General features: G+C 44.9%; 5 protein-coding genes across 5 annotated transcripts; 1 reads left to right on the top strand and 4 right to left on the bottom strand.

The window, feature by feature from the left end:
• Positions 1 to 32: 32 nt before the first annotated feature.
• Positions 33 to 2,422, bottom strand: C8R40DRAFT_1195058 (P-loop containing nucleoside triphosphate hydrolase protein; the record flags this gene model as incomplete). Its single annotated transcript, XM_046233075.1, has 5 exons — positions 1,950 to 2,422; positions 1,815 to 1,895; positions 1,071 to 1,757; positions 690 to 1,014; positions 33 to 643 (listed from the first exon to the last, which is right to left on the bottom strand). Exons 1-5 carry the CDS (start codon positions 2,388 to 2,390, stop codon positions 33 to 35), a joined length of 2,145 nt encoding a protein of 714 aa, XP_046085549.1. The 5' UTR covers positions 2,391 to 2,422.
• Positions 2,423 to 8,534: 6,112 nt separating this feature from the next.
• On the top strand, positions 8,535 to 9,988 carry C8R40DRAFT_1047247 (cytochrome P450; the record flags this gene model as incomplete). The annotated part of the gene is made up of 6 exons (XM_046224432.1): positions 8,535 to 8,669; positions 8,719 to 8,898; positions 8,950 to 9,045; positions 9,104 to 9,270; positions 9,327 to 9,882; positions 9,935 to 9,988. Coding segments are annotated over 6 exons (1,188 nt in total), but the record flags the coding sequence as incomplete, so codon positions are not given.
• Positions 9,989 to 10,062: 74 nt separating this feature from the next.
• Positions 10,063 to 10,911, bottom strand: C8R40DRAFT_1047652 (uncharacterized protein; the record flags this gene model as incomplete). The annotated part of the gene is made up of 2 exons (XM_046224456.1): positions 10,063 to 10,426; positions 10,481 to 10,911. The coding sequence occupies 2 exons, from the start codon at positions 10,909 to 10,911 to the stop codon at positions 10,063 to 10,065; spliced, it is 795 nt and encodes a 264-aa protein (XP_046085547.1).
• A 621-nt stretch (positions 10,912 to 11,532) lies between these two features.
• On the bottom strand, positions 11,533 to 16,078 carry C8R40DRAFT_1237882 (dynein heavy chain). The gene is made up of 12 exons (XM_046233448.1): positions 15,898 to 16,078; positions 15,456 to 15,837; positions 15,013 to 15,407; positions 13,896 to 14,963; positions 13,770 to 13,847; positions 13,141 to 13,714; positions 12,961 to 13,091; positions 12,781 to 12,900; positions 12,520 to 12,726; positions 12,342 to 12,471; positions 12,191 to 12,288; positions 11,533 to 12,134 (listed from the first exon to the last, which is right to left on the bottom strand). Exons 2-12 carry the CDS (start codon positions 15,703 to 15,705, stop codon positions 11,700 to 11,702), a joined length of 3,486 nt encoding a protein of 1,161 aa, XP_046085546.1. The 5' UTR covers positions 15,706 to 15,837; positions 15,898 to 16,078; the 3' UTR covers positions 11,533 to 11,699.
• A 410-nt stretch (positions 16,079 to 16,488) lies between these two features.
• On the bottom strand, positions 16,489 to 25,541 carry C8R40DRAFT_1108966 (uncharacterized protein). The gene is made up of 37 exons (XM_046228280.1): positions 25,290 to 25,541; positions 24,921 to 25,241; positions 24,430 to 24,875; positions 24,195 to 24,376; positions 24,017 to 24,148; positions 23,849 to 23,957; positions 23,761 to 23,793; positions 23,685 to 23,697; positions 23,522 to 23,624; positions 23,345 to 23,465; positions 23,262 to 23,278; positions 23,178 to 23,205; positions 23,103 to 23,115; positions 23,012 to 23,054; positions 22,894 to 22,959; positions 22,498 to 22,837; positions 22,277 to 22,448; positions 22,191 to 22,220; positions 21,952 to 22,135; positions 21,840 to 21,902; positions 21,729 to 21,772; positions 21,556 to 21,677; positions 21,217 to 21,505; positions 21,092 to 21,164; positions 21,001 to 21,037; positions 20,805 to 20,948; positions 20,674 to 20,757; positions 20,037 to 20,626; positions 19,631 to 19,988; positions 18,925 to 19,580; positions 18,483 to 18,875; positions 18,171 to 18,424; positions 18,040 to 18,115; positions 17,971 to 17,990; positions 17,809 to 17,917; positions 16,982 to 17,758; positions 16,489 to 16,919 (listed from the first exon to the last, which is right to left on the bottom strand). Exons 2-37 carry the CDS (start codon positions 25,108 to 25,110, stop codon positions 16,646 to 16,648), a joined length of 6,585 nt encoding a protein of 2,194 aa, XP_046085545.1. The 5' UTR covers positions 25,111 to 25,241; positions 25,290 to 25,541; the 3' UTR covers positions 16,489 to 16,645.
• Between the last annotated feature and the right edge of the window lie 60 nt (positions 25,542 to 25,601).

The following is a 25,601-nucleotide window of genomic DNA, read 5'->3' as shown; positions in this document are numbered from 1 at the left end:
TTTAGTACCATATGTAATATATACTAGAAGAATTAAATAAAATTTGTTTTGATTTGCAAAACCCGGCGAAGATCAGCTTGGGTTTTTCGACTACTCTTTTCATCTTGGAGAAATGCTTCCATTATATCATCATCAACATCACTGTCAACAATGAATTCAGCAGAAGGATATGAAGACTCCCCAATTTTTGCCTTTTTGTGAGCACGCTTTGCAGCACTGTGCTGAGAGGCTAATATAGCACTATCGAAGTCCACAATAACTTGAGAAATGCTGGTGGCCCATTTAACACCCCATTCTGCTGTTTGCGCAATCCGATTGGTGACATCAGAGTGACACTGGAGTTCACCAACCTTTGCATTAGCAAGAGTTTTGATATTTGCATCTGACAGAATGTAATAGCGGGGACGTATTGCTGATAATCGATCATTGCAATGAGCATTCTCCAGCCATTCCTGAAGTGTCCTATAGAGAGCTTTGCGTTGTGCCAAGGGTCGAACCGATTTGTGTTTTCGCTTTTCTGAAGTTTCGGCTGAAGGAACATCAGACTCGGAAACAGTAAGCAGTGGACCAGGAAGAAAAGCCTGTAAGGTGAATCCACTGCCAGGATGTCGGTCACAACAGAATGGACCAGAATAGTTACATGCTACTAGAAATAAGTATAAGTAAAAGTTTGAGAATATAGAACTTACCTTCAGGAGATGCATCACCAAGATAAGTGGCAAAAAATAATCGTAAACACATGGATGTTTGAACCAGAACAACAAGTGAAAAGGGAGCACGATCTTTGGCAGATGCATTCTGTTTCAAATAGCCACAGGGACGGTCAAGATCCTCACAATCCCAGGTAGTGAAGTCTTCAGGATCTAGATCAAGCACCCACTGTTCTGAGAATAAAACAGCAAGACCAAAACATCCAAGCTGCCTCATGACACGGCCATATTCCTGTAATAACAGAGCAGTAGTCTTTGACAAGCCTGCAACACAGACTATATTTATTCCCCTATGATCAATCCCCTTGTCCAATGAGTTTAGCATAAGTTATAAGGACAATAATAAAAAGAATAACTAACTGTTGACTCAGCAGAAGTTGCTACAAGGATACGACATGATCCACCTGCTCTAGCAAACTCATAATGAGTCTCTTTGAGATAGGTAGGTGACATCCCACTATGGTAATGCTTGATAATGCCAAGATGGTGATACTCAGGAGGAAGACAGCTTGTGAGATATTGAGCAAGGTCAACTGTTGCAGCCATATGCTCTCGAAATATGAGAATACGAGGCTGAAGTGAAAGATCGAAAGGCTGCTGAATGAAACATTTGTAGTTTTCGAGGTTGTCAATGCTACCAATGACTGTATGAGTGGCATAAATAGTGTTGGCCCGATTGGATGATGTGATTATGGAAGTATGATTAGGACGGAGTGCTTTTGCACAAATGACTTTACACATATGAGGTGGAGCAGTTGCAGTAAGTGCCACAGACACTATATGTGGACCAAGGAGAACACGTAGCTCATCAAGGCGCCCATAAGCAGGGCGGAATGCAGGAAGTCCATACTGTGCAATGCCTTGGGTAGGGATCGAATGTGATTCATCAATAATCAGGTAGCGTACACGCTTCTTGAACTGATGTTGACGAATCATATGTCCCCATCTAGTTAAATGACCTGCAGAATTCCGCCAACACTGCTCAGGTGTTACCAAAAATAGTCGTGCAGATCCTGGTTGCTTGTTCAGGAAATCATGAACCTTCTCCTATAAGAACAAAAATTGGTATAACAGGATTGTGAAACTCACCAAAAAATGACTTACCTCCCAGAATATATTGTCATTAGTGGTATCTTCATTAATAGCAACTGTTTCAATGGAATACAGAGCTTGAATGCTTTCAACCTTGAATAATTTAAGCGCAGAATAGATATTATGTATATTGAAGTTACAACCTACATGAGATAGCTGTAACCTCTTCAATGGAGAGAGCATCACAGTGACTTCATCTGATTCCACAAGTAGTTGGTTTAGGACTGAAGCTAGTGTTTTACCACTGCCAGTACCAGCTACAACAAAAGCATCATTACCCTTTGAACCAGCAAGAGCAATCTTCAACTGGAGTTCATGTGGAATTTGTTTGCAGTTTGTCACTTTCCAGCACATAAAAATGTATCGGAGGCACTGTGCATGAGCTCCTGCATCCAAAGTATCAAGAAAAATGAGGGGAAGGCTCGGATAGATGTGTGGAAACTGTTTTAAAAGGTAGTTAAGTTGCGAGAAGGAGGCAGAATTAAGCCAGGATTTGACAGCTGAATCTGTCTGGTAGGCAAACCAAAAAGAGAGTTCTGGAACAGAGAGTTCAGGAGTAAAGACTGTAAGTGCAATATTAGACACCATTAGGGTAGAGGATGCAAGAACATGGAGGTATTTTAGCAAGAGATCAAAAATAAGCAACGTCGTTCGTTTACTGTTGTATCAGCCGGTTCTCGTCAGCCGGAGTGATTTCGGACTCATTACTGTTCACAGATTACTTGCCGTAGTATCTTATCTGGTTCCGTATTACTTATCCTCAGTGTATATTTTAGATAGAAGACTCCGGACATTACTTCGCCGTAGTCAATTGGTTATTCTATAGATAAGAACAGTTGTACTTAAAGTAGTAGTAGATACTCGGACAACTCAGAATTCTCTTCGTTCGTTAAACCGCTTGACCGGATTCATAGCCCGAAGTTTACGTGCGAATACCTCACTTTCGAAAGTGCGGGACTCTTTCTACGCGTCTTCGAGACTGGGATCTCGACTGTAAGTTTTACTCAAAGATCTTTCACGGACACAGGAGCTCACTGTTCTCTGTATAGAGAACAAACCTATTAACTAGTCGACTTCGAATTCAATTTGACCAAACTCCCGGACTATCACGTCTTACTCAGTCAGGATGGCTGAAGTTATAGAACAGCTTCGAGCGGTACTCCCTCCAGAAATGTTCGAAGTTATCACCCCTATCTTCACAGGACTTGCTCATCGTCTCACCGAATCTGAGAACCGAGTTGCTGAACTCCAACAGGGACATATCTCTATGGAACAGCTGTCAGCATCATTCCGTGAGGCCTTATCTCACAATCCATCTCCTCCTGTTCAACCAGTTCCTCCTCCGCAAGTGCACCCTGCGACAGCTCGAGCACCTCTTCGTACGGAATTACCAATCTTTCGGGGCCGACCTGAGGATAATGCCCGTGCTTTTACATCGATTGCGAAGGATCTTCTGCAAGCAACCCACATCTCACTGGATGACTGGGGCGTAATCATTAGTGGGTGCTTCCGTGATGCTGCCTTAACCTGGTACTTGGCGAAGAAACAGGAAAACGGAGACAAACCACTTACCTGGGATAAGCTCGAGAAGGACCTCTTAGCTCAATTCGACAATCCGTCAAGGACGGATGACATTCGAACAAAGCTTGTGAAGTGTAACTACAAGAACAACGTATCCGACTTTATCACTCAATTCCAGAAGTTAGAAATGCAGCTTCCACCCACCGAAATGACCTTTGGTGATCGGAAATTCAACTTCTTTCGTTCCATTCCCTATGATCTCTGCTTCCATATTGCAAACAGCCAACCAGCCTCTATGGCTGAGGTGTATGAGGCTGCTCGTATTTGGGAGCGTCATCATCGTATCTCTGGTCGAACATCAGACCCTCGCCGTAATCATCCATCACATACTTCCAACTCTTCGAATCATCCTTCATCAGCAACATTAACCCCTGCGAGATCTCATGTGTCCTCGAACGATCCTACTCCAATGGACTTGGATACATTCTCGCTTCGTCCTATGGCGCCAAAGAATGATAAGTTTAAGTTCCGTTGCTATAATTGTAACAAACCTGGTCACTATTCCAAGGACTGCCGGCTTCCGGATCGACGGAAAGAGCGATTTAATGGCAACAGTCAAGGCCCGATCCGACGAACCCCCCAATCAATGTTTTTTATGGGAGAATCACTTCCCCTCCGACCTGGAATTCATCGCGCTGCAAGGAAAACTCATCCCTACCAACTGCCCCTGCTTATCCGACGGACTGCAGAGAAATCTGCAACTCCAGCTAAGGCATCGTTGCAGGAAGTCGATTCATTCCTTCAAGCTTGTAAGCCCGAGTCGAAACCCTTGATTTCAAAGCCTGCACAGAATGAAGTTTTCACTTTCTCATTCGACGACGATCAGAACATAGGCTTACCTGTCTATCTCGCAATGCTCTATGGTCCTCGATTGCCTAATAAGCCTTGGAAACATGAAGCTATTCTCAGGGCCTTTGGTATAAGCGACACGGGTGCTCACTGGAACTATATCACTCGAAAGAGTGCCGAACTTGTACGTGCAAAAATCTTTGATCTTGTGGAACCTCGGACAATTGCCGGTGCTGGCCATACAGTCACGAAATCTTTCTGTCGTTTCTGGATCTGGATAGGACCTATCAAAGAAGAAATTTGCGCGTACATCTTGGAGGCAGATAGTGGATTTCGACATGACTTCCTTCTCGGTCGAAGTTTCCTCGCCAGTCACAATGTCATTTTTAACTGGGATGACAACTCCATGACCATTGTAGCTCCCAATACTGGTGTGGCAGTTCGCATCAAACCTAAGCAAATTTCGGGTCTAAAGAAACGGGAGTTATACCATACGGAAAGTAGATCAGCTGGATATACTCCTCTTCCTGCAGAAGAATTTACTTACACCGAAGACGAGGATGTTGCCTCAATCGAAGCCGTAATCGACGAACAGGAATCCATGCAAGCCCTTTCCATCAAATCTCCCATATCCTCTACGCCCGCTCTTACCAATTCGAACTTGGACCTGCATAACACAATTGAAGAGAAGCAAGAAGAACGTAAGTCTGAGGTGAAGTCAAGAACCACATTTGGTAAGAAACTTAAAGACTTTGCACTTAATAAATTTCCGGGTTTGTTCCGGAAGAAGGTTGGGTACCCACCTGCTCGAAAATGGGTACACGAAATCGATACAGGCCCTGCACAACCTGTCCAAGTGCGCGGTCGACCACATTCCCCCCGCGAGAATGAAGAAATCAAGAAATTTCTCGATAATGCAGAAGCGGACGGTGTAATTGAGCCTTCCGATTCTCCATGGTCAGCTCCAATTCTGCTTATCCCTAAGAAGGATGGTACGTTGCGCCCTTGTGTTGATCTACGAGCACTTAATAATCTGACTCGGAAAAATGCTTACCCCTTACCTCGCATTGATGAATGCTATGTCAACCTCCACGATGCAACTATCTTTACAACCTTAGACCTGAAATCGGGTTATTGGCAAGTACGACTTTCCGAAGATGCGAAACCGAAAACAGCTTTCACCTGCAGGTATGGTCACTACCAATTTCGAGTCATGCCATTTGGACTTACCAATGCTCCTGCAACATTTCAACATATGATGAACGATATTCTCCGCGAATTTATCGACATCTTTGTTATGGTTTATCTTGATGACATTGTCATCTACTCCAGGAATCAAGAGGACCATGGACATCATGTGGAACAGGTACTTACAGCTTTGGATAAGGAAAAACTTGTGCTGAACCTCGATAAGTGTACATGGGCAGAAGACGAACTTCTGTATCTAGGCCATATTGTATCTGGAAATGGTATACAGGTTAACCCAGATAAGGTTCGTGCAGTTCTTGAATGGCCTACTCCGTCAAACATAACTGAACTTCGTGGCTTCCTAAACCTTGCTGGATATTATCGACGTTTTGTACGTGGTTTCGCAAAAACTGCTTTACCATTGACTAATCTACTTGCTGGTTCTCCGAAAAAGGGATCTGCTATAAACTGGTCAACCGATTGCGACGCGGCCTTCAAACATCTCAAACGGGCACTTACTAACACTCACATCTTAATTCACCCAACACCTTGGCATGTGTTTGTTATTGACTCTGATGCATCGGGAAATTGCCTCGGTGCTGTTCTTCAACAGTCTCTCACACCATTCAAGGATCTTGACAAAGGGAGGGATGATAGTAAGTCCGAAAGTCGTTTCGAGTTCAAAGAAAAAGACTTACGGCCAATAGCATATGAATCTCGGAAGATGACACCTACGGAACAGAAATATTCAGCCCAGGAACGAGAAATGCTAGCGGTAGTACATGCCTTGAAGAAATGGCGTGCATACACAGAAGGTTCACCAGTGCTGGTACGTACTGACCATGAATCATTAAAATACTTCCTAACGCAAAAGCACCTCGGTCGCCGTCTTGCTCGGTTCCATGATGATGTTGCCCACTTCGATGTAAAGATCTTGTACCGTCCTGGAACATCTCAAATCGCTGCCGATGCCCTATCCCGACGCGAAGGTCATGCCGATGTGCCCGATAAAGATTACGAACCACTTTACAGCTTCCCTCTTGATATGGACCCAAACGATCGTTCAGCTATTTTCAATACTTTGGAAAAATATCGGAAGGACTTACTCGCTGGGAAAGTATCGGGAGACACAGAAAGATATTCAGTACATGGACAAAAACTATTCAAGGATATCAGCACCAACAATAACGAAGATTCACAAATCGTACTGGTACCGACCTCGGTCACTGAAGCACTAATGGTTGTCAAGTCACTCCACATCGACTTGGGTCATCTTGGTATGAATTCGGTACTTGAGGCACTGCGAAGTCGAGTTTGGATCCCCTATGGTTCAGAAATGGTGGAACATATTGTACGTACTTGCAATGAATGCCAATTCACCAAACGAGACATAACCCCATCACAGCCCTTGTTTCCGTTACCCCGTACCAGCGCAGGAGACGTATATGCCTTCGATTTTATAGGACCGTTACCTAAGACGAAACGAGGAAATCAATATATACTTACAGCGATGGAGTTGGGAACAAACTATACCTTTGCCAAGCCTCTGGTTCAACGTTCCGCTGACGCTGTAATTCACCTCTTTCGGTCCATTATCGCAATGTTTGGCAAATCCAAGGCAGTACTAACAGATAACGGTGAGGAATTCATGTCATATGCATTCCAGAACTTACTTCAACGAATGACTATTAAACACCTACACACTACCCCATATCACCCTCAAACAAATGGACGACTTGAAAAATTCAATGACACCTTGGTTCAAATGTTAGCGCGTTTCTGTGCTCCTGACCGACAGGATCAATGGGATGAGTACGTACCTGATGTACTGCTTGCTTATCGAGCTCACAGAAATCCTAGTACGGGAGCTTCTCCAGCTTACATGATGTATGGATTTGAACCTCGACTCCCTCAGGATACAGTCTTCGATACTGTGCGAGTTCCCCCATCCGATACCGAAATTCAAGTCCTCCAAGAAAAACGCCTTGAACATGTCAAAAACTTGGAACGATTCCGAAAGGAATCCAACTCACAAGCATTGGCACGACTTGAAGAAGAAGCGGCGAGGCGAGAAGATGGGTATACAGAAAGAGGACTTGGTATTGGAGACTTGGTTCTGCGAAAGAATGAACGTCAGTCAAAGATTCATCCTCGTTGGGATGGACCTTTCATTATTCGCGATACAACGGACAAAAATACTTACCAATTAATGACCAGGAATGGATATGTCCTACGACATCTCTACAATGGCCTCCGGCTCCGGCCTTACAACCTCAACTCTCATTCCTCCTCCTCCTCCCTACCCTCTGATCCAACCCTTTGGTATGCCTCTGCTGACTTACAACGACGAGATGCGAAGGAACGAAGAAGATTGAGGAGCAACAGCGGAAAGAAATCAACAAACAGCTGACGTGTCGTTAGTAATCACCGGCACTCGGCATCAATCAACATAGAAGCTGATCCCCGAACAATTTCAACGGACTTGTACTTATATTCCGAAATCCCTACTTTCTGATTGTTCAGTTCTCATATATTTATCACCAGCTTCCTCTGAGCCGATATGACTGTTTTGCAGGAGCAAAAAGGTTTAACGAGGGGGTTGTGTTGTATCAGCCGGTTCTCGTCAGCCGGAGTGATTTCGGACTCATTACTGTTCACAGATTACTTGCCGTAGTATCTTATCTGGTTCCGTATTACTTATCCTCAGTGTATATTTTAGATAGAAGACTCCGGACATTACTTCGCCGTAGTCAATTGGTTATTCTATAGATAAGAACAGTTGTACTTAAAGTAGTAGTAGATACTCGGACAACTCAGAATTCTCTTCGTTCGTTAAACCGCTTGACCGGATTCATAGCCCGAAGTTTACGTGCGAATACCTCATTACAGCGTAATCACGTGGCCGTTCCCCCGAATGGAATATCTCCGAAAGTAAGTTACCAAAAAAGGCTATTAATAAGCATTCTAGAAGATTCTACAAATGATAACGCAGTTCCCGCCAATTTAAACTCAGATATTCCAAGCCCTCTAACGAGGTTCCGCCCCACGGGCGAACTTTAATCAAATCTTTTGATTTTTCGTAGAGGGCTTGGTTACCAAGCTAGGAATGGCCATCTTCACTCGTATGCTTTCAAAAAATTTCGACTTATACGTGGACAGATTACTGACTAGTCTCATAGTGTCGCTATAATTGAACATAGTGTCCATGCGAAATATAGGCGGATCTTTTCCTCGCATTACTCACCCGGAAACATTGCCTTGCTTCACCCCGATATGAAAGCGTCAGCAGAGCTCCTAGTTCAGGTAATCGTATGAAACTTCTATGTCGCAACTTTGCTTAGTATTCCATCCAATTCAGAAAGTTTTGGAAGCAAAGGATCGACCTCTCGATATATTTCCTGGCATCCATCTTGTGATGATCGATTTAATCCTAAAAAGCACCTTTGGCCATGACCAGGGTGCGCTCGAAGCTTGGTCGGAACATAGCCACGATATCATCATGTCCGCTATTGAAGACTACGGACGGCTCATCCTGATTGTAAGTTCTGACTACCTTCTTTGACATGTCTATTCCTCAACCATATACCAGCAAGGAATTGTGCCAGATTGGTTATTCGGCGTTGTGCGAAGATTCCCGAACAAAAGGTGGCAAACATTTTGTTCGAGCGGCGATACGCTTTTCAACGTGAGCATACTTTTTATCATACCTCTGCTGACCCGCTGATCGCTAGAACTTTATGTAGACAATGGCTGAATTTGTCCGGGAGCAGCAGAAGGAGAAAGATGCAGGACGTATGGACGAGCGTGATAAACCTACCCTGATTGAACGATTCTTTGCTCACAACGCCACTTGCGCGCCCGCGGACCGATTGTCATTCGAAGATATGACTTCTGAGTCAATGACACACTTGTAAGGCAGCTGATTATACATCGTCGTACTGTTTTAATACTCAGATTGAATTTCAGATTAGCAGGAGTGGATGCTAGTGCCGTCGCAGTTGCCTACATTCTATGGCGCTTCGCAAGCCAACCTCTCAGCGTCAAGCAGAAGATCCAAGCCGAACTTGATAGTGCTATGCCTGATGCAGGAGTGATTCCCGATTGGAAGACTTTGCACAATCTTCCAATTCTAGATGCGCTTTTCAAAGAAGGATTGCGGCTTCACGGTCCAATCCCTACTTTCCTCGAACGTCTTGCACCTAAAGGTGGGCCTCTTGATCTGCTGGGTTACCAGCTTCCAGCAGGCACCGTCATTGGTACGCAGTCATGGTCAATGCACAGAAATAGAGGGATATTCAAGGATCCTGAGGAATTTGATGTCTTCCGATGGCTTGACTCGGACCAACCCCAGGACGCCATGCTTCAAGCCTGGGCACCTTACGGACTGGGAACTAGGATCTGTATCGGGCAGCATCTGGCTCGTGGTGCTATCAAAACTGTTCTCGCTGCTCTCCTCCGCAATTTCGACGTTCTTCCTTTCCCAGAGACAAACGATGAGTCGATGGAAATGATGGAGCTCTTCGTGAGTGACCACCATCGTGTTAGTTGACGCAGCCTCATAAATCTTCTTGTAGGGAATGTTTCCCGTAGGCCTGAGCTGTAAACTGAACTTCCGTTCGCGTGCATGAATATAACACCGATGTACAGTCGCGTTTAGGGTATTTACAAGCAGAGTCGTGTATTATTAGTTATGCGAACGATTTCATGTATGTATCTGCTCGAACATAAAATCTGTTCGCACAGTGTACTTGAGCCCTCGATGCACAGTTTCACCACTATGGTATAGTCCCCTTTGTTGAAATATCAGAGCCCTTCCTGTTTTTGGCTCTACATCCAGAATCTTGGGCTGAAATTGAACGTCGCCGCCCAAATCCTTTGGATTCCAATATCCTGGACCGCAGAAACGTGTGGCACCACCTTCAAGGATGCCTGTATCTGAGCCATTGAGATAGATTTGAATGGTGACTCGAGACTTTCGTCCATCTGGAAGGTCCAGTCGACCGTCCAAGTGACCTTTGAAAAAATGACCTGGTCCATAACGCAAGAAGCTGAGGCGTTCGTTAAGGCTGAATAAAGTAGCTCAACTGAAGAAAGCTTGTGGATAGAGATGAAAAACCAACCCGACCAGATTCCATGTCCCTTGCACCTGTTCACTGTTTCCTCCACTCACAATCCTACCCCACCTACTTCCATTTGTTATCGTACCAATATCCTTTTCTACGAGTGGCAACACCCTATCATAAATTTGGCTCGCAACATCATGGTCAAATCGGAGGATTCTATCGTTGTATCTGTAACGGGTATCCAGAATCTGGTCGGTGGGTAGAGGACCGATATTTAGTTTTGCGGGCTGCCAGCCTTTCCCGTCGTCAGTTTCGGTAGATTCTGCTAGGGCAATAAGATTCTTGCACTCATCGTGAGAGAAGAGATTGTCCACGATGAGTGCATAAGAGCCAGAATACCACTTAGCAAGTGGTGTTGAAGCAAAGTCGATATAGGACACCGAGGGCTCCGCTGAAGGTATCCTGGGTAAGTTGAATGCCTCAGACATGGAGCTGGTTATATTCTCTGAGAATCTTTATGCAAATGATATCACATTATATACAGCTTAGATAGATAGATATATACACGGCGGCGCCATCCGAAGATGTGGTCCCAAAAGCGGAACAGCCGGTCTCGAGGCACTGGCGGCAGCGAGCTTGACCCGCAAGGAGAAGGTAGACTACCGCCAGGTCAACAAGGCAGAGGTATGTGGTACAAAGATGAGAGTGTAGAGTGAGAGTAATAGTACAACCTAGTACAACAGATCAATAACTGCCCAGATACGACATTGGTCGCCCCCTCAGGCCTCCTCGTCACTAGTTACATCCTCCTCCTCCTCACCATCTAAATCCTGCTTTGTGAAATGCTTCCACAGGGTGAATGCCTCGTTAATAAATCGAGACGCTGGACGAACAGAATCCCAACCAAAAGTGAAGGCCTTGAGGTAGAAGAGTGACTCAGAGTTTATATCATATCATGGTCAAGACAGTTGCCATATTCATTGTAACAGTATAGCGATGCACGTTACGCTCCGCCCCGCCCTTCGTCTGTACATAAAGACGACTACCCTTGTCGGATCCCCATCTTTCTGGATAGATCTCGTAATGTCGATTAATTCATTATTGTAAAAATCCACTATAGTGCATGCATAAGACAAAGAGCAGAAGATTGCGACAACATAAACATAATGAGAGTGAAGATCGGAATGCACAAAACGTTGAAGGAACTTACAGCGGTATATAGTAGATGAAAAAAGAATGTATTCAAGGTATAAGAAAAGAAAAGGCAGGCAGAACTTCAAAACCGTCTAGATCCACCAACCAACCCTTCGATGGACTGGTGCTCGAGATCATTCCTAGCTTTCAGGATACTCGCATGCATCTCCTTCATTGCATTACCCAGTTTTACCCCAAACCGACTAAGAATATCTCTCTGCCACGCGTCGTACTTGGCATTCACCCGTGCTTGAACCTGCTCATAGTCGATGGCGCAAACACCGAAAGACTTCTGCGTTTCAGACGTATCAAAGGTCGCCCTGGCTTTCTTGATTTCGGTGAGTAACTGTTGCCAGTGAGCGAGCGAGTCACCGAGACGGTTGAAGACGTATTCGGCTTCGAGATCCCATAATGATTGAAATTGAAACCATTTCGCGACGTATTCGCGAAGTTGTTGGACTTTGGTCTCAATGAGTGCGAAAGGTCGTCGGAGGGTGTCATCAGAGAAATGGGTGAGCTGGGAGATGAAAGGTGCTTCAGTTACGGCAAGATAGAGAAAAGATATGAATGCACCAGTGAGGTATATGTAGTCTCAGTGGTGATAGCTCCTTGCATCTGTAGCCCAATCTCATACCGGGAGCTTTGAATACGCCGTAGTCGACACACCACACCTTACGTAAAAGGTCAGAGAACTGTATCCAAGGAATAACAGAAAACAAAATACCGATCCAGTCGTGTAGCTGTTTGATCCAAGCCGCTCTCGCATGCTCTATTGGTGGGTCCAAGAATATGACCTGATTCTGTATCCGTATTTCATGGACGAAAGGCTTGATTGTCATATGTGATTCCATGAACTGAACAGGAGCTCGGTGAGACATACTACCCAAAGGAACACAACACACCTTCTCCTCTTTCATTCGCTTATCGCCTCTCCGCTTGTTCTCTCGTACAGTATCTCTCCTTGATTCATCGTCTGTTCGATCAAACTCGGTACACCATGCTTGGATGATTTGCGTTAGCCGCTGAAGTAAAATGACCTCTATTCGTTTGTCCAATTCAGCTACCCAGTGATCAAGGTTAGCGTAACCTTCCAAGTTCAGTCTGTCAATCTACAACTCATCAGTCAATACAGATACCACAGGAAAAGGAGCAGAACAACGCACGGCAGCCTGAATCTTTCCTAGAAGTTCTGAAAACGCCTCTGACGTGTATGAACAAGTAGCGAGGTCATCTACCGCTCGGAGGATGTCTTTATACAAATCAATGACACTGTTTGTTTTGTCCTATATTCAGAAATATCGGGGGCTTGAGAGAATGATTCAGAACAGGATAACACAACGCACCTGTAGTACAGATACTACACTGGCAAATTCCCGAACGAACTGAATGTGGCGGTTATCTCTCCCGTCCGCACTAGAAACAAACCTTCCGGTATCGTATTGATTGACGAAATGATCCCATCGAATGTTAACACCTAACAGGCGTATGGATAAGCCTCGTCAATTGTGCATCACTTCACTTACCTTTTGAAATCATCCTCTGGCTTTCATTCCTATACTCCGCTACTAACCACTCAATCCCCCTATTATTCTCTACCAAATCCAACGTCTGCCCATAGGTCCTTACAGTCTCCATCAAGCTAACCGCATGCGGATACACCCTCTTCGCATCCTTCGCCATGTTCGTAATCGCATGCGGGACTTGAAAGCCCAACCACAGCAAATTCCTCACTTCCTTGAACAAGGTGATAATCTGCGGGTCGAAGTTCACTGCAAGTTGGAATCCACCTCCACGTAAGCGCACGATCTCGAATAGTCGTCCATCTACGCCCATGTTTCGGCGGTTGATGTCATGCAGCCATGCTTCGTAAACGGGACGGGTGTCCAGTTTTTTGCGGAAAGCGCTGGATTCAGATTGGAGTTTTTGGCCTTCGGCATAAAGTTCCCAGCCTTTTCCGAGGACATCTTCAACACGTTTCATGTAAGTGAGGAGTTGGCGTTCGATTTGGCGGGCCCAGATTATGGCGCCTGCGATGGGGGGTAAGTCCCGCATTTGCGACATATGGTAAGCTTCAGAGTAGCGGTATTGAGTTTTGAACTGGAGCAATATGAGGATCAAGATGAAGAGAATGTAGCTGTAGGAATGACCATACTTTGTCATGTAGATGTTTGATATCTTCCTTGACAGAGTCGATCAATTGTGTCTGGTATTCTTGGATAGCCCCACGGATCTGTGCAAAATTCATTCAAAGAAAAAACTCTCAGTCATAGGTACTTGCCTTCGGCCTGACAAATAACGCATTGAACTTTGAGAACACCCTGAACATCTCGTTCGCGTTTCTTGCAGTGCCCAGCCGATCCCTTAACCGTGCAATAATCTGGTTTTCGACTCTCGACACCCGCTCGTTGTATGCGTTTTCCGCTGCGACCCAAATCTCCGTACCCTCCACAGAAACATCCAACACATCTATCCGCTTAACGACTTCATATGCCTCTTTGACTTCCTCCTCCATATCCATTCCACCGACTTCCATCCCTACCGAACCAAGACCCTTGGTCGGACCAGTCATTATTGCTAGCTGCTCGTGCTGTTTTCTCCAATCTCGAAGATAGCGGGTTCGTTCTTGGAGTTTGGCATGGGCCGGGACTACTTTGATGGGTATAAATCGTTCTGAACGTTTCCTCGTCACATCTCGAGCGACATTGTAGAATTCTTTGATTTGATCATCCCATGTTCGGAAAATGCTCGTGGTCTGGGAGAGAAGACGGTCGAAGGTGTCGTAAGGGGTATAAGGAAGTCGATGGGAGGTGAGGATACGGAGTAATTGGTCGTTAAAGTCTCGTGAAATGGCTTCCACTAGAGGAAGCGCACGTCGAATCGGGTACGGCGAAAGTCGGAGTTTTCGGTTGATATGACTAAATATCAATATTAATGATTCCTGGATCTTGTCGAGGTCGGTAGCGGAGAGGAGTTCATTGAGAGGGAAGTCTTTCATGAGTTGATTGTACTTATGTACAAGATCCGTGGCATCTTTCAGACCTGTATCGGCAATGAAACTGACAGTTGCATGGAATCGTTTGGCATTCCGTAGGCAGTCCATGACCATAGTTACTTCGTCGCTCCGGAGTTGAGCCTCGATACCTTCGAGGGCTCGTTCTAAACTGAGCCAAAAGTTGATCTCCTGCGAGGCTGTCCCTGAAGCGACATCTCGAGTGAGTTTAGTGACGGCTTGGATAGATTTGATCCACGAATTGACTTGTGCGTGGAGAGAGTTGAGGAATGTACTATCGTTTAGAGTCTTGGTAGGTATATACGATAAGTTTGGCCGGGTCCCTGCTGCTTGCGCCTGTGACTAAACGTTAGAATGAAAAAATAAGTTCAACTCAACAACACACCTGTTCAACCGCCCGTTGGATAATCGGATGGATAGTAAGATGTGTCTCCGGTATTTCAACATTTTGCTGCAAGTGCAGAAGCGATAGTTCCAGCTCCGCAAACTTTTTCTTCGTCATGGGAATCCCCATCTTCGTATCTCCACCATCCTTTCCGCCGCCTCTTGCGCCAACGAAGGCATCAAACCAGGGCTTGACACCGCAGCTCACCACAGCATGTAAGCTTTCGTACGGAGTTTCCTCGCCTCCGAATAGGTTGAGAAAGTGAAGCTGGGTTGCTAGCGGAGTTGTGGGATCGAGAGTGGCACCACGCTTGATGAGGGCGAGGGTAAGGACGTGTGAGGGGTGATATGTTAGATGTTGAGTGAGCTGGTAATGGAACGTCTGTTCGGAATCATCTGTCAATTATTCAGTAAACAATGTAGTGCAATAAAAAACCTGGTTACCTTCAACCTCATCCTTGGCTTTCACGACATATAATACATCGCCTCCTTCTCCGGAAAATCGCGAAACGCGCTCGTCAAAATCGGTGTCAAAAATTCTCTCAAGGTCTGATGGCCGAGCACCGATTACTGGTGGCAGAAGTGCTAGGAGATACGAGCGAAATATTTCTGGATCGAAGAAGGGAGCTGTGGGTTCAGCTGGTGGGGTTTCTGAATGACCATTAGTTGTTGGAGGTTGTAAAGAGGAATCCATTTTGACGCGCTCGTGAGACTGGTCACGGACCAGATTGATGGAAGTAGAGCTCTTGTTTGAGTTGTTTGATCTTGTCCGAGACCAAAAGCCAAAGGAAGCTGAAGCCAATCTTCGAGAAAGTGTCCTTGGGTACTGTGAATAGTAACTGAATTCAGTGCTCATCATGGTGGAATGCGGTATCACAGAGCTCACATCCCAATGCAAGGAGACTCTTCAACGACTCTTAAACGAGGACGCCTCAAGGACCAATGTTCGTGGTCACTGCCGGTCACTGGATCCTGCGTTGGTCGAAGACGCTGAGATAAACTTGTAGATCTAACAAATGTAAACAGTTCCTCCGCGGATTCTCCAAAATTGCGAGCGTATAAATAACCATTCAAAACCAGAATTTCCAAGCGAGCACCACATCTAAACCATGCTTAGAAGATTCTGCGCAAACCGATTTTCAAGAAATCAATTTCTTGCGCTTTTATTTGTCCAGATTTTGATGCCTTTCGCGTGCGACGGACATCGCAGGTCAAGCTCGATCTATGTAGGAACTCCTTACATAGACGCATAGGCTATGCATACTAAGAGTAACTTCTCAATTCGCAGACGGACAATTCAAGCATCTTCATCGTTTGTGAGTTTCAATGTCTTGTTGCCAAAGACCAGTCTCCAGCCTTAGAATGAAATGGAGTTTGAAGCTTGAAAAGTTTCGTCACCTTGCAAGGTCTATTCTACCCGTATGTAATTCGACAATTTTTTTGATGCCACACTTTGAACCTGTTTTGTTCCGAGATTCCCGACTCACATCCCTCACTTAGCATATGGAGGCGTCTATGCGCGCCGCATTTTTAATCTACAGTTCCAGTACATACAGCCACCACCAAGGAGGTGTGGAACACAATAGTGGAGCCTAGTCATATAGATAAACTACCAGAAAATCGATCACAGTCGATCAGAGCACATCCTCCGTGTTAAGCTCGGGTTTCGGAGGCTTCGATGGTACAGCCTTACGCGGAACTGGTTCTTGAGCAATACCTTTATATCCCAAGTCGAATTCTGACCTTGTATCGAGGGACATCTTGATAGGCAGTTCAGGTAACTCATTTTGAATCAATTCCTCTATCTCCTTGACAAAAGCCCTGAGCTGGAGGCAATCGCGGCAGGAATGGAAATCTGATTGCGGCTCCAGTGTTTTCTTCCACTTCAAACTCTTCTTGATAACATTACTTTACAGGGGAAACATTATTAGAAACTTTGCAGTGGACGATTGTCGGACAAAAATACATACTTCGTTCGGGTAAGCTGCTTGTCTAATGAATCTGCCTCTTCTGATTTTAGGGGTAAACGAAGACGCTTTTTCGTGCTGTTCTTCAATTCCTGGGTGCCAATGTGGAGAAGGTCAATAAAGACCAAGATATGTGGTAGAGGTCCAAGCATCATCTTGCGATATCGACCATCTGGAACCCCTTTCATCTTCAAATATTCATCAAACCATTTGTCTCGAGATACCGAAAGCTGTGTCCTTTCCTTCGCTTTTCGAGTTGAATACCGTCTATATGCTTGTTGAATAATCGTAGCGTTCTGATGCTCATCCTCTGTCGCTTCAAGGATCTCGGGTTCCTGAACAAGTGGATTGTCGAGTGTATTATCTATTGAGGAAGGAATTGTCTGTTGAGCCACATCCTCCACTTGCTCGATCGGCTCTGTATTTAGATCCATTGTTACATCATCGGAATCACCTTGTCCTGGTGTGGCCTCAGCTTGCACTGTCGCCGATGTAAATTGCGTGAGAGACGACTCGAATGGAGCTGCAGTTGCTCTAAGTCTAACATCCCGCGGAGCATTGTCATTGATGGAGGGTGCTGCAGGCGGAACTCCCTCAACAAGCAGCTGAGGAAGAGACTCAATCTTGTCATACACTACGATACGAACTCCAGATGGAGCAAATCGGGTGTTGTTATATCTGTCTTTGTGTACGACATTGATCATCTCGTCCATTGTCGAACCTCTCGTGGAGTGCCGCACTGCATGTGCAATGTCGCTCCATTGGCGTGCTTCAACGTAGCTAGAGCATATTCAAGCAAAACACAGTGAAGGAGTTGATAGCTGACATACAATCGATATGTAAATGGAAACGGTGTTTCAGCTTGCCGCACTGTTCGAAGTGAAGTTATCTCGTTTAAGATCCTCAACCTAAAATCGTTGTCCCCGAAATTATAGCCAACTGATACGAAGGTCAAAAGTAAGATAAGGGATTTAAAAAACTTTGACACCCACGAAGAGATATTGCCCTGCAACTAAAACAAAAGGTCAACAAGGATAGCTCTAATGCAATACGTAACTCACATTCTGGATATGAAAATTGTGCGAACTCTGATCGGAACATTCGAAGTGAGGTTTCGATTCTCATACATTAGATGGTCTGCAAAGTGGTATTTCAGGAGAGCGAGCAGCTGAAACAATGATATTGTCCGCACCTGCAAAGCGGCCAGTGTAGACCTGAGCAAGAAGGTCCCCAATAGGTATGATTAGATTGGGAAGCTGGGAAAAGTGTTTCCTTCTCTCTTCCTCAACACAAATAGGTTTCATCAACCAACTGCGTGGTAGAGTGACGTTGTGGAGTTTGAGGTCCCGGGAAGAGCTGCTAGCCAAAACCAACGACCGACAAAGTCTCTCCAATATGTCACAAAGAAGACCAATCTCAATAGGAACTGAATTTGCCATTATATGCCTGCAGATGATATACACAATTTTAGGATATACCGCAAGGTATAAGCAACAGAGCTTACCACAGAGTGAGAACCGCGGCGTCCAAACACTGCGGATTCGGTTGAGGATGATCCTCAATGAAACCAATCAGTTCGTAAACAATATGACCACCACCTCGTCGAAGGAATAGCGGAGGGGGATGAAGGCGAGTATAGTTTCCTCGACGGAGTAGCGATGTCGATAATGCATGCGGTTTATCGAAAACCATTGCAAGCGTGCCGATACGGGTGAGGTCAGATAGAAAAGTATTTACCGGAAGATAAGGGCGTGAGTAGATGAAACTGTGGATCCATTGCTGTAACGTCTGCAGGGCTTCTGGGTATTCCACGATAGATTCGAATTGGGCTATTGCCAATGTCCCGATTATATGACTAGACGGGAACAACGCGTCATAGAGACGACTTAACCAGAAACTGCAGTCTTGAAATGAGTAACGGCATATTGGAAATGCATCGGACTAACCTGCGTTGGGTGACCATTGCAATAGAGCTGTATTGATATACTTGATGAAGAATCCGCACAATCAAAACTTGTTGCAGATGAATTCTTAGCCTTGTATTGTAAAAGGTGCTGGAGAAGGATGCTGCTGAGAGATGCGCATTGTGACAAGATGTTTGCCGGTGACAATACTCGAAGACTGCATATGTTAGGCAAGGTGTGAATGTGCTACAACCTCTGCATATACTGTTCTGTTCAAAGACGAGTTCGCGGAGTCGATTGGAAACACGTGATCGAAAATAACGCATAAAAGTCATCATGTCCAGCTGTAAATCGTGACCAGATGAGACATTAGGATAGTTCCTATGAAGGAAGCTTCCGCTAGAGAGGAGAATATGGCTGTCCGAAAGTTTGAGAACTCCAAACAGTTTGCACAATCCAAGCTGATCTGCCGGCCTAGGATTGGTAAAGAGATCGAGTAGAAGTTGAGCATATCGGCGAAAGAGATCCAACTCGTCTGCCATCTGGTAAACTGTAAGATTATCAAAAGGTAAAGGAGGATTATAATAATGATCAAGGCAGAGGAGTGCAGAGGGAAGACTATTTGCTTTGAGAAAAATAATTCCAAGTTTTCGAAGCGTATTTTGATCCTTGTTAACAATAGCCTGAAACATAGCCAACTAACAAGGATTAGACAGGTTTTTAGAACGAGAAACCTATCAATACTCACCTCGTCGCGAGAATTTGGTGTTAATGATGACTGGTTAATTTTCTTGGCAAGTTGAAAGAGCTTGACAAAATCAAAATCTTCGGTCATTTGGTCTGGAGGCACGGAGAATGTTAATTTGCGCCACAGTCCATCCAGGATACACTCAGTAGCTCTGCGTGCAGAGTTTTCATGATCGATGTCAGTATCTTGGAGGAAATAGTCAATCGCTTCCAAAGTTCTTCCTTCTGCCAAGTGGAGCTCCGCAGCCTCGCGAGTTCTGCCATGAGCAACAAGCAAAACGGCTCGTGCTATATCCATGTCTCTATCTTCAAGATATTCCAGTTGAGCGTCCACTGTATCGAACAAGGAGCCCGCCTGCCTGCAGAACGTTGATTGTCGACTCGGACGAATATATTAACAAACTCACTGAAGCTTTTTGTCGCGGTCGAGACAGGAGGGCAATGATTGCACTTGATTGAAGTAGAACATCTTTGCAACACGAATAGTATCAGCAACAAGGGATGGTTCTACATCTGTCTCCGTTTGAACAATCTTGACTGCCTCGTCGTACCGGTCCGCTTTTCTGTAGCATCGAACGGAGTCGTTGAACCGGCGAGCGAGATTGTAATTTCTAGCTGCAAGTAAAAATTCACCGGCCTTCTCGTAGCAAGTCCCTGATAATCTGACAAAATCTGAAATTCTTTTACGCCTGGCAGATCGAGAGCATTGATAGAATGCTTCTGCAGCTTCATGGAATTGGGCGTTCCGTAACTTGGCATTAGACTTGTCTAAACTTGATCGTTCAGCCTTTTCTCGAAGACGATAAGCTTCGGCAATTGCAACCTTCTTAGGCTGAAGAGCGCGCTCAAAGCAGTGTTTGGCTTCGGCCCATTTTTTCCTTTCAAAAAGAAGATCACCTTGTCGTGCCCAATCCTCGGGCGAGGAGGAGGTGGCAAGTTTAGGAGCATTTGTCCCAGGTTCAATATTCCTAACTAGGTCTCGTTCGGTCCAGTACATCTAGAGCAAATGTGAGGAAGTGGTGGCAGGTCATGTCGGCGGCCTACCCTCATGGGTTCGCTACTCTCCGAAGAATCGACGATCCAAACATTCTCCCGGGCCCTTGTGATCGCAACATAGAGAAATTTAAGCTGGGCAGTAATTAATCAAAGTAACGTGAAGCTCGCGACAGACATACTTCAGTGCAAATACTAGCATAACGCTGCTTGTTTCTCTCAAATTCAGGAGCAGTCACTACCGAACGATCGTTGAGAGCACTTAGGATGAGCCTCCACTGCGCTAGCTTGGCAGGTGAATCACCAAAAAAGTCGTAGAGTAGAACCTTCACAATATAGGTATCAGCGAAAAAACGAGGATCAAGGAATAGGACCAACGTCGTTGAATTCCAAACCCTTGCTGTCATAGATCGTCCTATATATGATTTCGACGTGATTTCAGATAGTAAAACCAAATGGCCATCCTTACATGATGAGACCAACACCGTCGCCTAATTTCAGTTTGAGGCGATCTCGAGCAGCTTCATTTCGAACCAGGATACCTAAATAGCAATAAGACGATAAACACAGAATTTTAACTTGAGATATATTCACATTGTTGTGCACCAAATTCAATTCGGTTTCCCGAATCCCCAAAGACGAAATGGTCAAGGCCTGCAGTATCCTCGTCCCACCCAACAAAAAACAACGGCTTCAGTCCGGCGACGACTCCCTTTTCAGGCGCAAGTCTATCAATTGAATCTTTCCAAAAACGTGTTATAAGCTCAATGATAGAGTGCGCGCAATCGACGATTCCAGAATGGGAGCGATAATTAACTGATAATTGGAATGTCTGCGGCTCAATAGCTGCTTGCGAGTTTGATGAAGTTGACCGGCGGTTTTCCTTTGGGAGTGATTTGAAATGGTGGAAGATGGAAAGCATCCATAATTTACCTCAAGTCTCCATTGAAAAGCTTTCAGCGAATTGAACCTGAAAGAGCTTCCCACGGATATCGTCTGTGCTGTATCGCCTGCCCAGAACAACCCATTCTCATCATGGCATAGCAAGCGTAGAACTACGGGGCACTATCAGATATTAGCGTGGACAATGTAAGAAAGATATATACTAAGCGTGTCGATTAGCAGGTTATCTTGGACTTCGTCCACATATCTAAAAGGAATGAATCGAGAGAGGACATTTAGAGTCGATATGTGTCACCAAGTAGAGTTGACTTTACAGGTGATCGAGCTTTTGCCCCGGTATTCCTTGAAGTTTGAAGAAGTCTAGAATTTTGTGGGCCCTAAATAGAACTGAACCTATGTCGGTAGCTCATTGTGTAGAAAACAAACCTATCTGCGCCATCGACATCTCCCAACCTTTTCTTTTTCGCAAGATATGCCATGAAGAGCTCGTAAAGGTCTTCCCGATTTTCCGCAAAGGTTGACTGGCTTCGTGTGCTAAGATTATGATAGGCAGCGCGATCCAGAAAGTGTTTGGTGCCTTCGAGTGTTTCCTCTGATGCCTTTATAACACCTATGACATGCCCATACTTCAATGATGAGCAGCCAGGAATGTCTATAAGATTTACCTATCAATTCGCTGAAGACAAGGGAAGGGTCTTAGGAGGAAAGTCAGTCTTTGGCACATATTCAGGCAATTATGCTAATAATTCACCTAGCTTTCCCGCAATAGACTGCGAAAAGTGAGGCCAATAATCCCGCAAGAATACTTCATATGTCACGGCAAGGCTACCCCGCTCCGACGCATTGAGAGGGATACTAGCTTTAGGATGTTTCTTGGTTTTAGACTCAGCATTGGCGATATCGGCTTCTAACATGGCACAAAGCTAAGTAATATGAGTTTTGATCAAACCACAGTCGAGAAAATATACAAACACCATTGAACGTCGTGAACAGAGGAAAGTGCTCGTCACGAAGATCACTGAATTTCGAGGGGAGATCACCACTCCAATCAACAATATCATCTACATGAATCATGTCGTCCTCGTCATCTAGCACATTGCCTCTCTGACTAGCACGAATTTCACACAAGTTACTCAGTGATTGGGAGCTGGCAATCAAAGAACGACCAAGAGTCACAAAATACTGTTCTACTTTCTTCGCCAGAATTCGGGATTGCGTGACGAAGATTTGGCGTGGCTTGGGAGCATCGGCACCTGTCATTTGATGAGTTCTTTCGACTAGAAGCATTTTGAATAGTAAAGTTGTTGTTTTGCTAAGTGATAACGCAGTCAGTCCTGCACCGCTGGGAAAGGCGTCCCGGTAGCGCACCCAGTCCCGCTCCGTCCAATAACATAACATGACTGTGGATGTTCGATGATTTGCTTTTCTTTCGCACTATGAAACCTCAATAAGCATGCAATGGGGATTTGAACATTGATGCACTCACGATACTAGATGAGGAAAAGTGGCATCCAAATCGGCCAACATAGCTGGACGTAATGTTAATAATAGTTGGATCGCGTTGCATAAGGACTCACTGTTAAGCAAAGGCTACAGTGTGAATAGATCAGAAATCTTATGTCATAGTATTTATTAATCCGAACGCGACTAACCTGCGAGAAGACGACATATTTATCCATCCTTTGAAGTGATTCCTCAGCTGTTATTGATCCGCATACGGTACAACAAAACCTTACAGAAAGCGTGAATGTACCTATAAACACTCAACATTATTAGCAACCGGATAGATCAAGCGCAGAGCTACGAGGCACAAACTCACCGGGTTTTCATCCGCTAACCAATTAAAGGGTTCATCTTCCTCTGTCTCAGGTAATGGTGGAAAAAAAGCAGGAACAAAGGTTCTGTCAGCAGCGTGTTCAGCTTTGATGCGTATAGCACATCTTATGTGCACAAAAAATCAGAACAGGCGTACAACGGTGAATTGATACACACATACCGGTCCCTATACTCCTTCCCTTTTCGATCGAGTTGCCTGCTGATTGATTCCCACATCCGATTGTCCATTTGCGCGTGGGTGTATATACCGAATATCTTGATAGCTGAAAGAACAATGATTGCTTAGGTCGTGCCGTGACAAAGGAATATGTTTCACAAATTACCTTGTCGTTCTCTCTGAGGATGATGCCATTCGATATGGTAAGAACAAATTGAAGCAAGATAGCAACCCATTCGAACCTCATCATCATTGACGACAATGTCAATTTGATACTGAGGTCATGTACATGTAAGAACGATTAAAAGGAACCAAGCTGACTAGACATACGATCAAACGGAGGTCCGAAGTCATTTTTGCTTCAAAAACCGGTACCTCAGAGTTAGGACCGCTGAGCCGCTTCTGATTATCAGCAGAAAAATGCCCGTTAGAAAGTTCCCTTCAGTACAGAAAACAGAATTTAGAACCGAGGCATGGATTATGGATGTCTGGACGTACTTGATCTTTTTAACTATGATATCAAAGGAAGTCTTGTCCCTTCTGTGTCTAATTCGCAACTCAGTATCAGCATTTTGGCTTATAAAGATAGACCATTCTCCGAATCCATCGATGCTGTCGAAATGAAGGGCTCTAAAGAGAGTGTGAGGCAAATTGAGTTGTGGCGTGCACAACTCACGATTTCATTGGTTGTACTTTAGGAAAAGCTAGCTGAGTAACATCCTCTGTAGGAGCTTGATCTTCCTGACGGGCACTTGACGTTAGGTTTTGGTACGTAGTCGGATCAACCGCAGTCTGGGAGATGAAGCTTGTTTTAATCGCAGTCCCTATGTTGGTGTCACGAACAAGGTCCAGATAAAACTGGTGAGTGGACTTTAGTAGGATTGACTTGGAATTGAAGTCAAGAGACATACATTGAAAATGTTCTCCAATGTTTTGAGGACTTGGAGAGTCAGCTTTTCCGCGTCGAATCGAGTCGAAGGTACTTCGAGGCCGAGACTTTTGAACGGTTTCGGATCTAATGCTTTGGATTTTGTTCGGGTGTGTTTTTGGCCTTTTTGCTTACGACGAACGCGGATACCGAAGGAACTGACTTGCTCGTCCTCAGGGATCGAACTTTCTTCAGAGAACTCTGCTATGGAAAGTGACTTCAGCACAACCGGAGCATTTTGAACGGTTGGATAATAGGTCCTGATCAGATCCTGCGATTGCAGAATGGAAGGTGGCATGTCATGAAAATACAAGAAATGTGATAAATTCAGGAGCAACTCAAGTGCTACAGATTCACCAAACAGTTTTGGTTCTTGAAAGAGGTCGGAGATGTGGGCTCGAAGAAGATTGAAAGCATCATCGTGGACACCTGAGGTACGTCAACTCAAGAAGTCTGAAACTGCAGGGAACCTACAGGAGATGACAAGTGGCAAAGCACTTTGTTGAGTTTGTAAAAGCTCTGCGATGAGAATACCTAGTCGCTGATGATTGACGTTTACAAGAGCTTCGAATTGAGTCAAAGCTGCTTCCACTGCTGCTAAGGAGGTCATACGAGAGCTCAAAAAAAGAGCCTCAGGAAGAATCTGGGTGGGTAGAATGTTCATGGTGGTAGAGGCAAAGTTTAGAAACACAGTTGCTTTGTCTGCAGGAAGGTGTACTGCGGAGCAACGAGGCAAACACAGGCCACAAGACCAAGACAAAGCGCCTAATAGTGGCGCTTTGAGGAAGCGTATTACTGCTATCACTCCAAAGAAAGTCAAAGAAGCTCTTGGAAGAGACGTACAACTATGATTGCCGTCCGGTACCACGTCTCTCCTCGACCACAAGGACGAAACAAAGGGAAATATGAGATATTCTTCAGGCTAAAAGGATCCTCGAAACCGAAGCTGAACCTTCTTTCTACCGTCAATTGTTCTTCGAATTTTCTGAAGCTTGACGGAAAAAAGAACGGTGTTAGAACCACGTGGTGCATTGATTTGACGCTTGACTCATGATCAGTAAGATCTGTCTCTGGCTTCGCCAGGTTTTGCCCCCCCAAAGATATGGGGACATTGGAAAGAAGTACAATGCAAAACAGAACTGTGGAGATTGGGGA

Source organism: Lentinula edodes (genome assembly GCF_021015755.1).
Source record: "Lentinula edodes strain Le(Bin) 0899 ss11 chromosome Unknown C8R40scaffold_21, whole genome shotgun sequence".
In the NCBI taxonomy this organism is placed as follows: domain Eukaryota; kingdom Fungi; phylum Basidiomycota; class Agaricomycetes; order Agaricales; family Omphalotaceae; genus Lentinula; species Lentinula edodes.
Note: the sequence above shows the minus strand (reverse complement) of the source record. Positions and strands in the feature narration are given on the sequence as shown.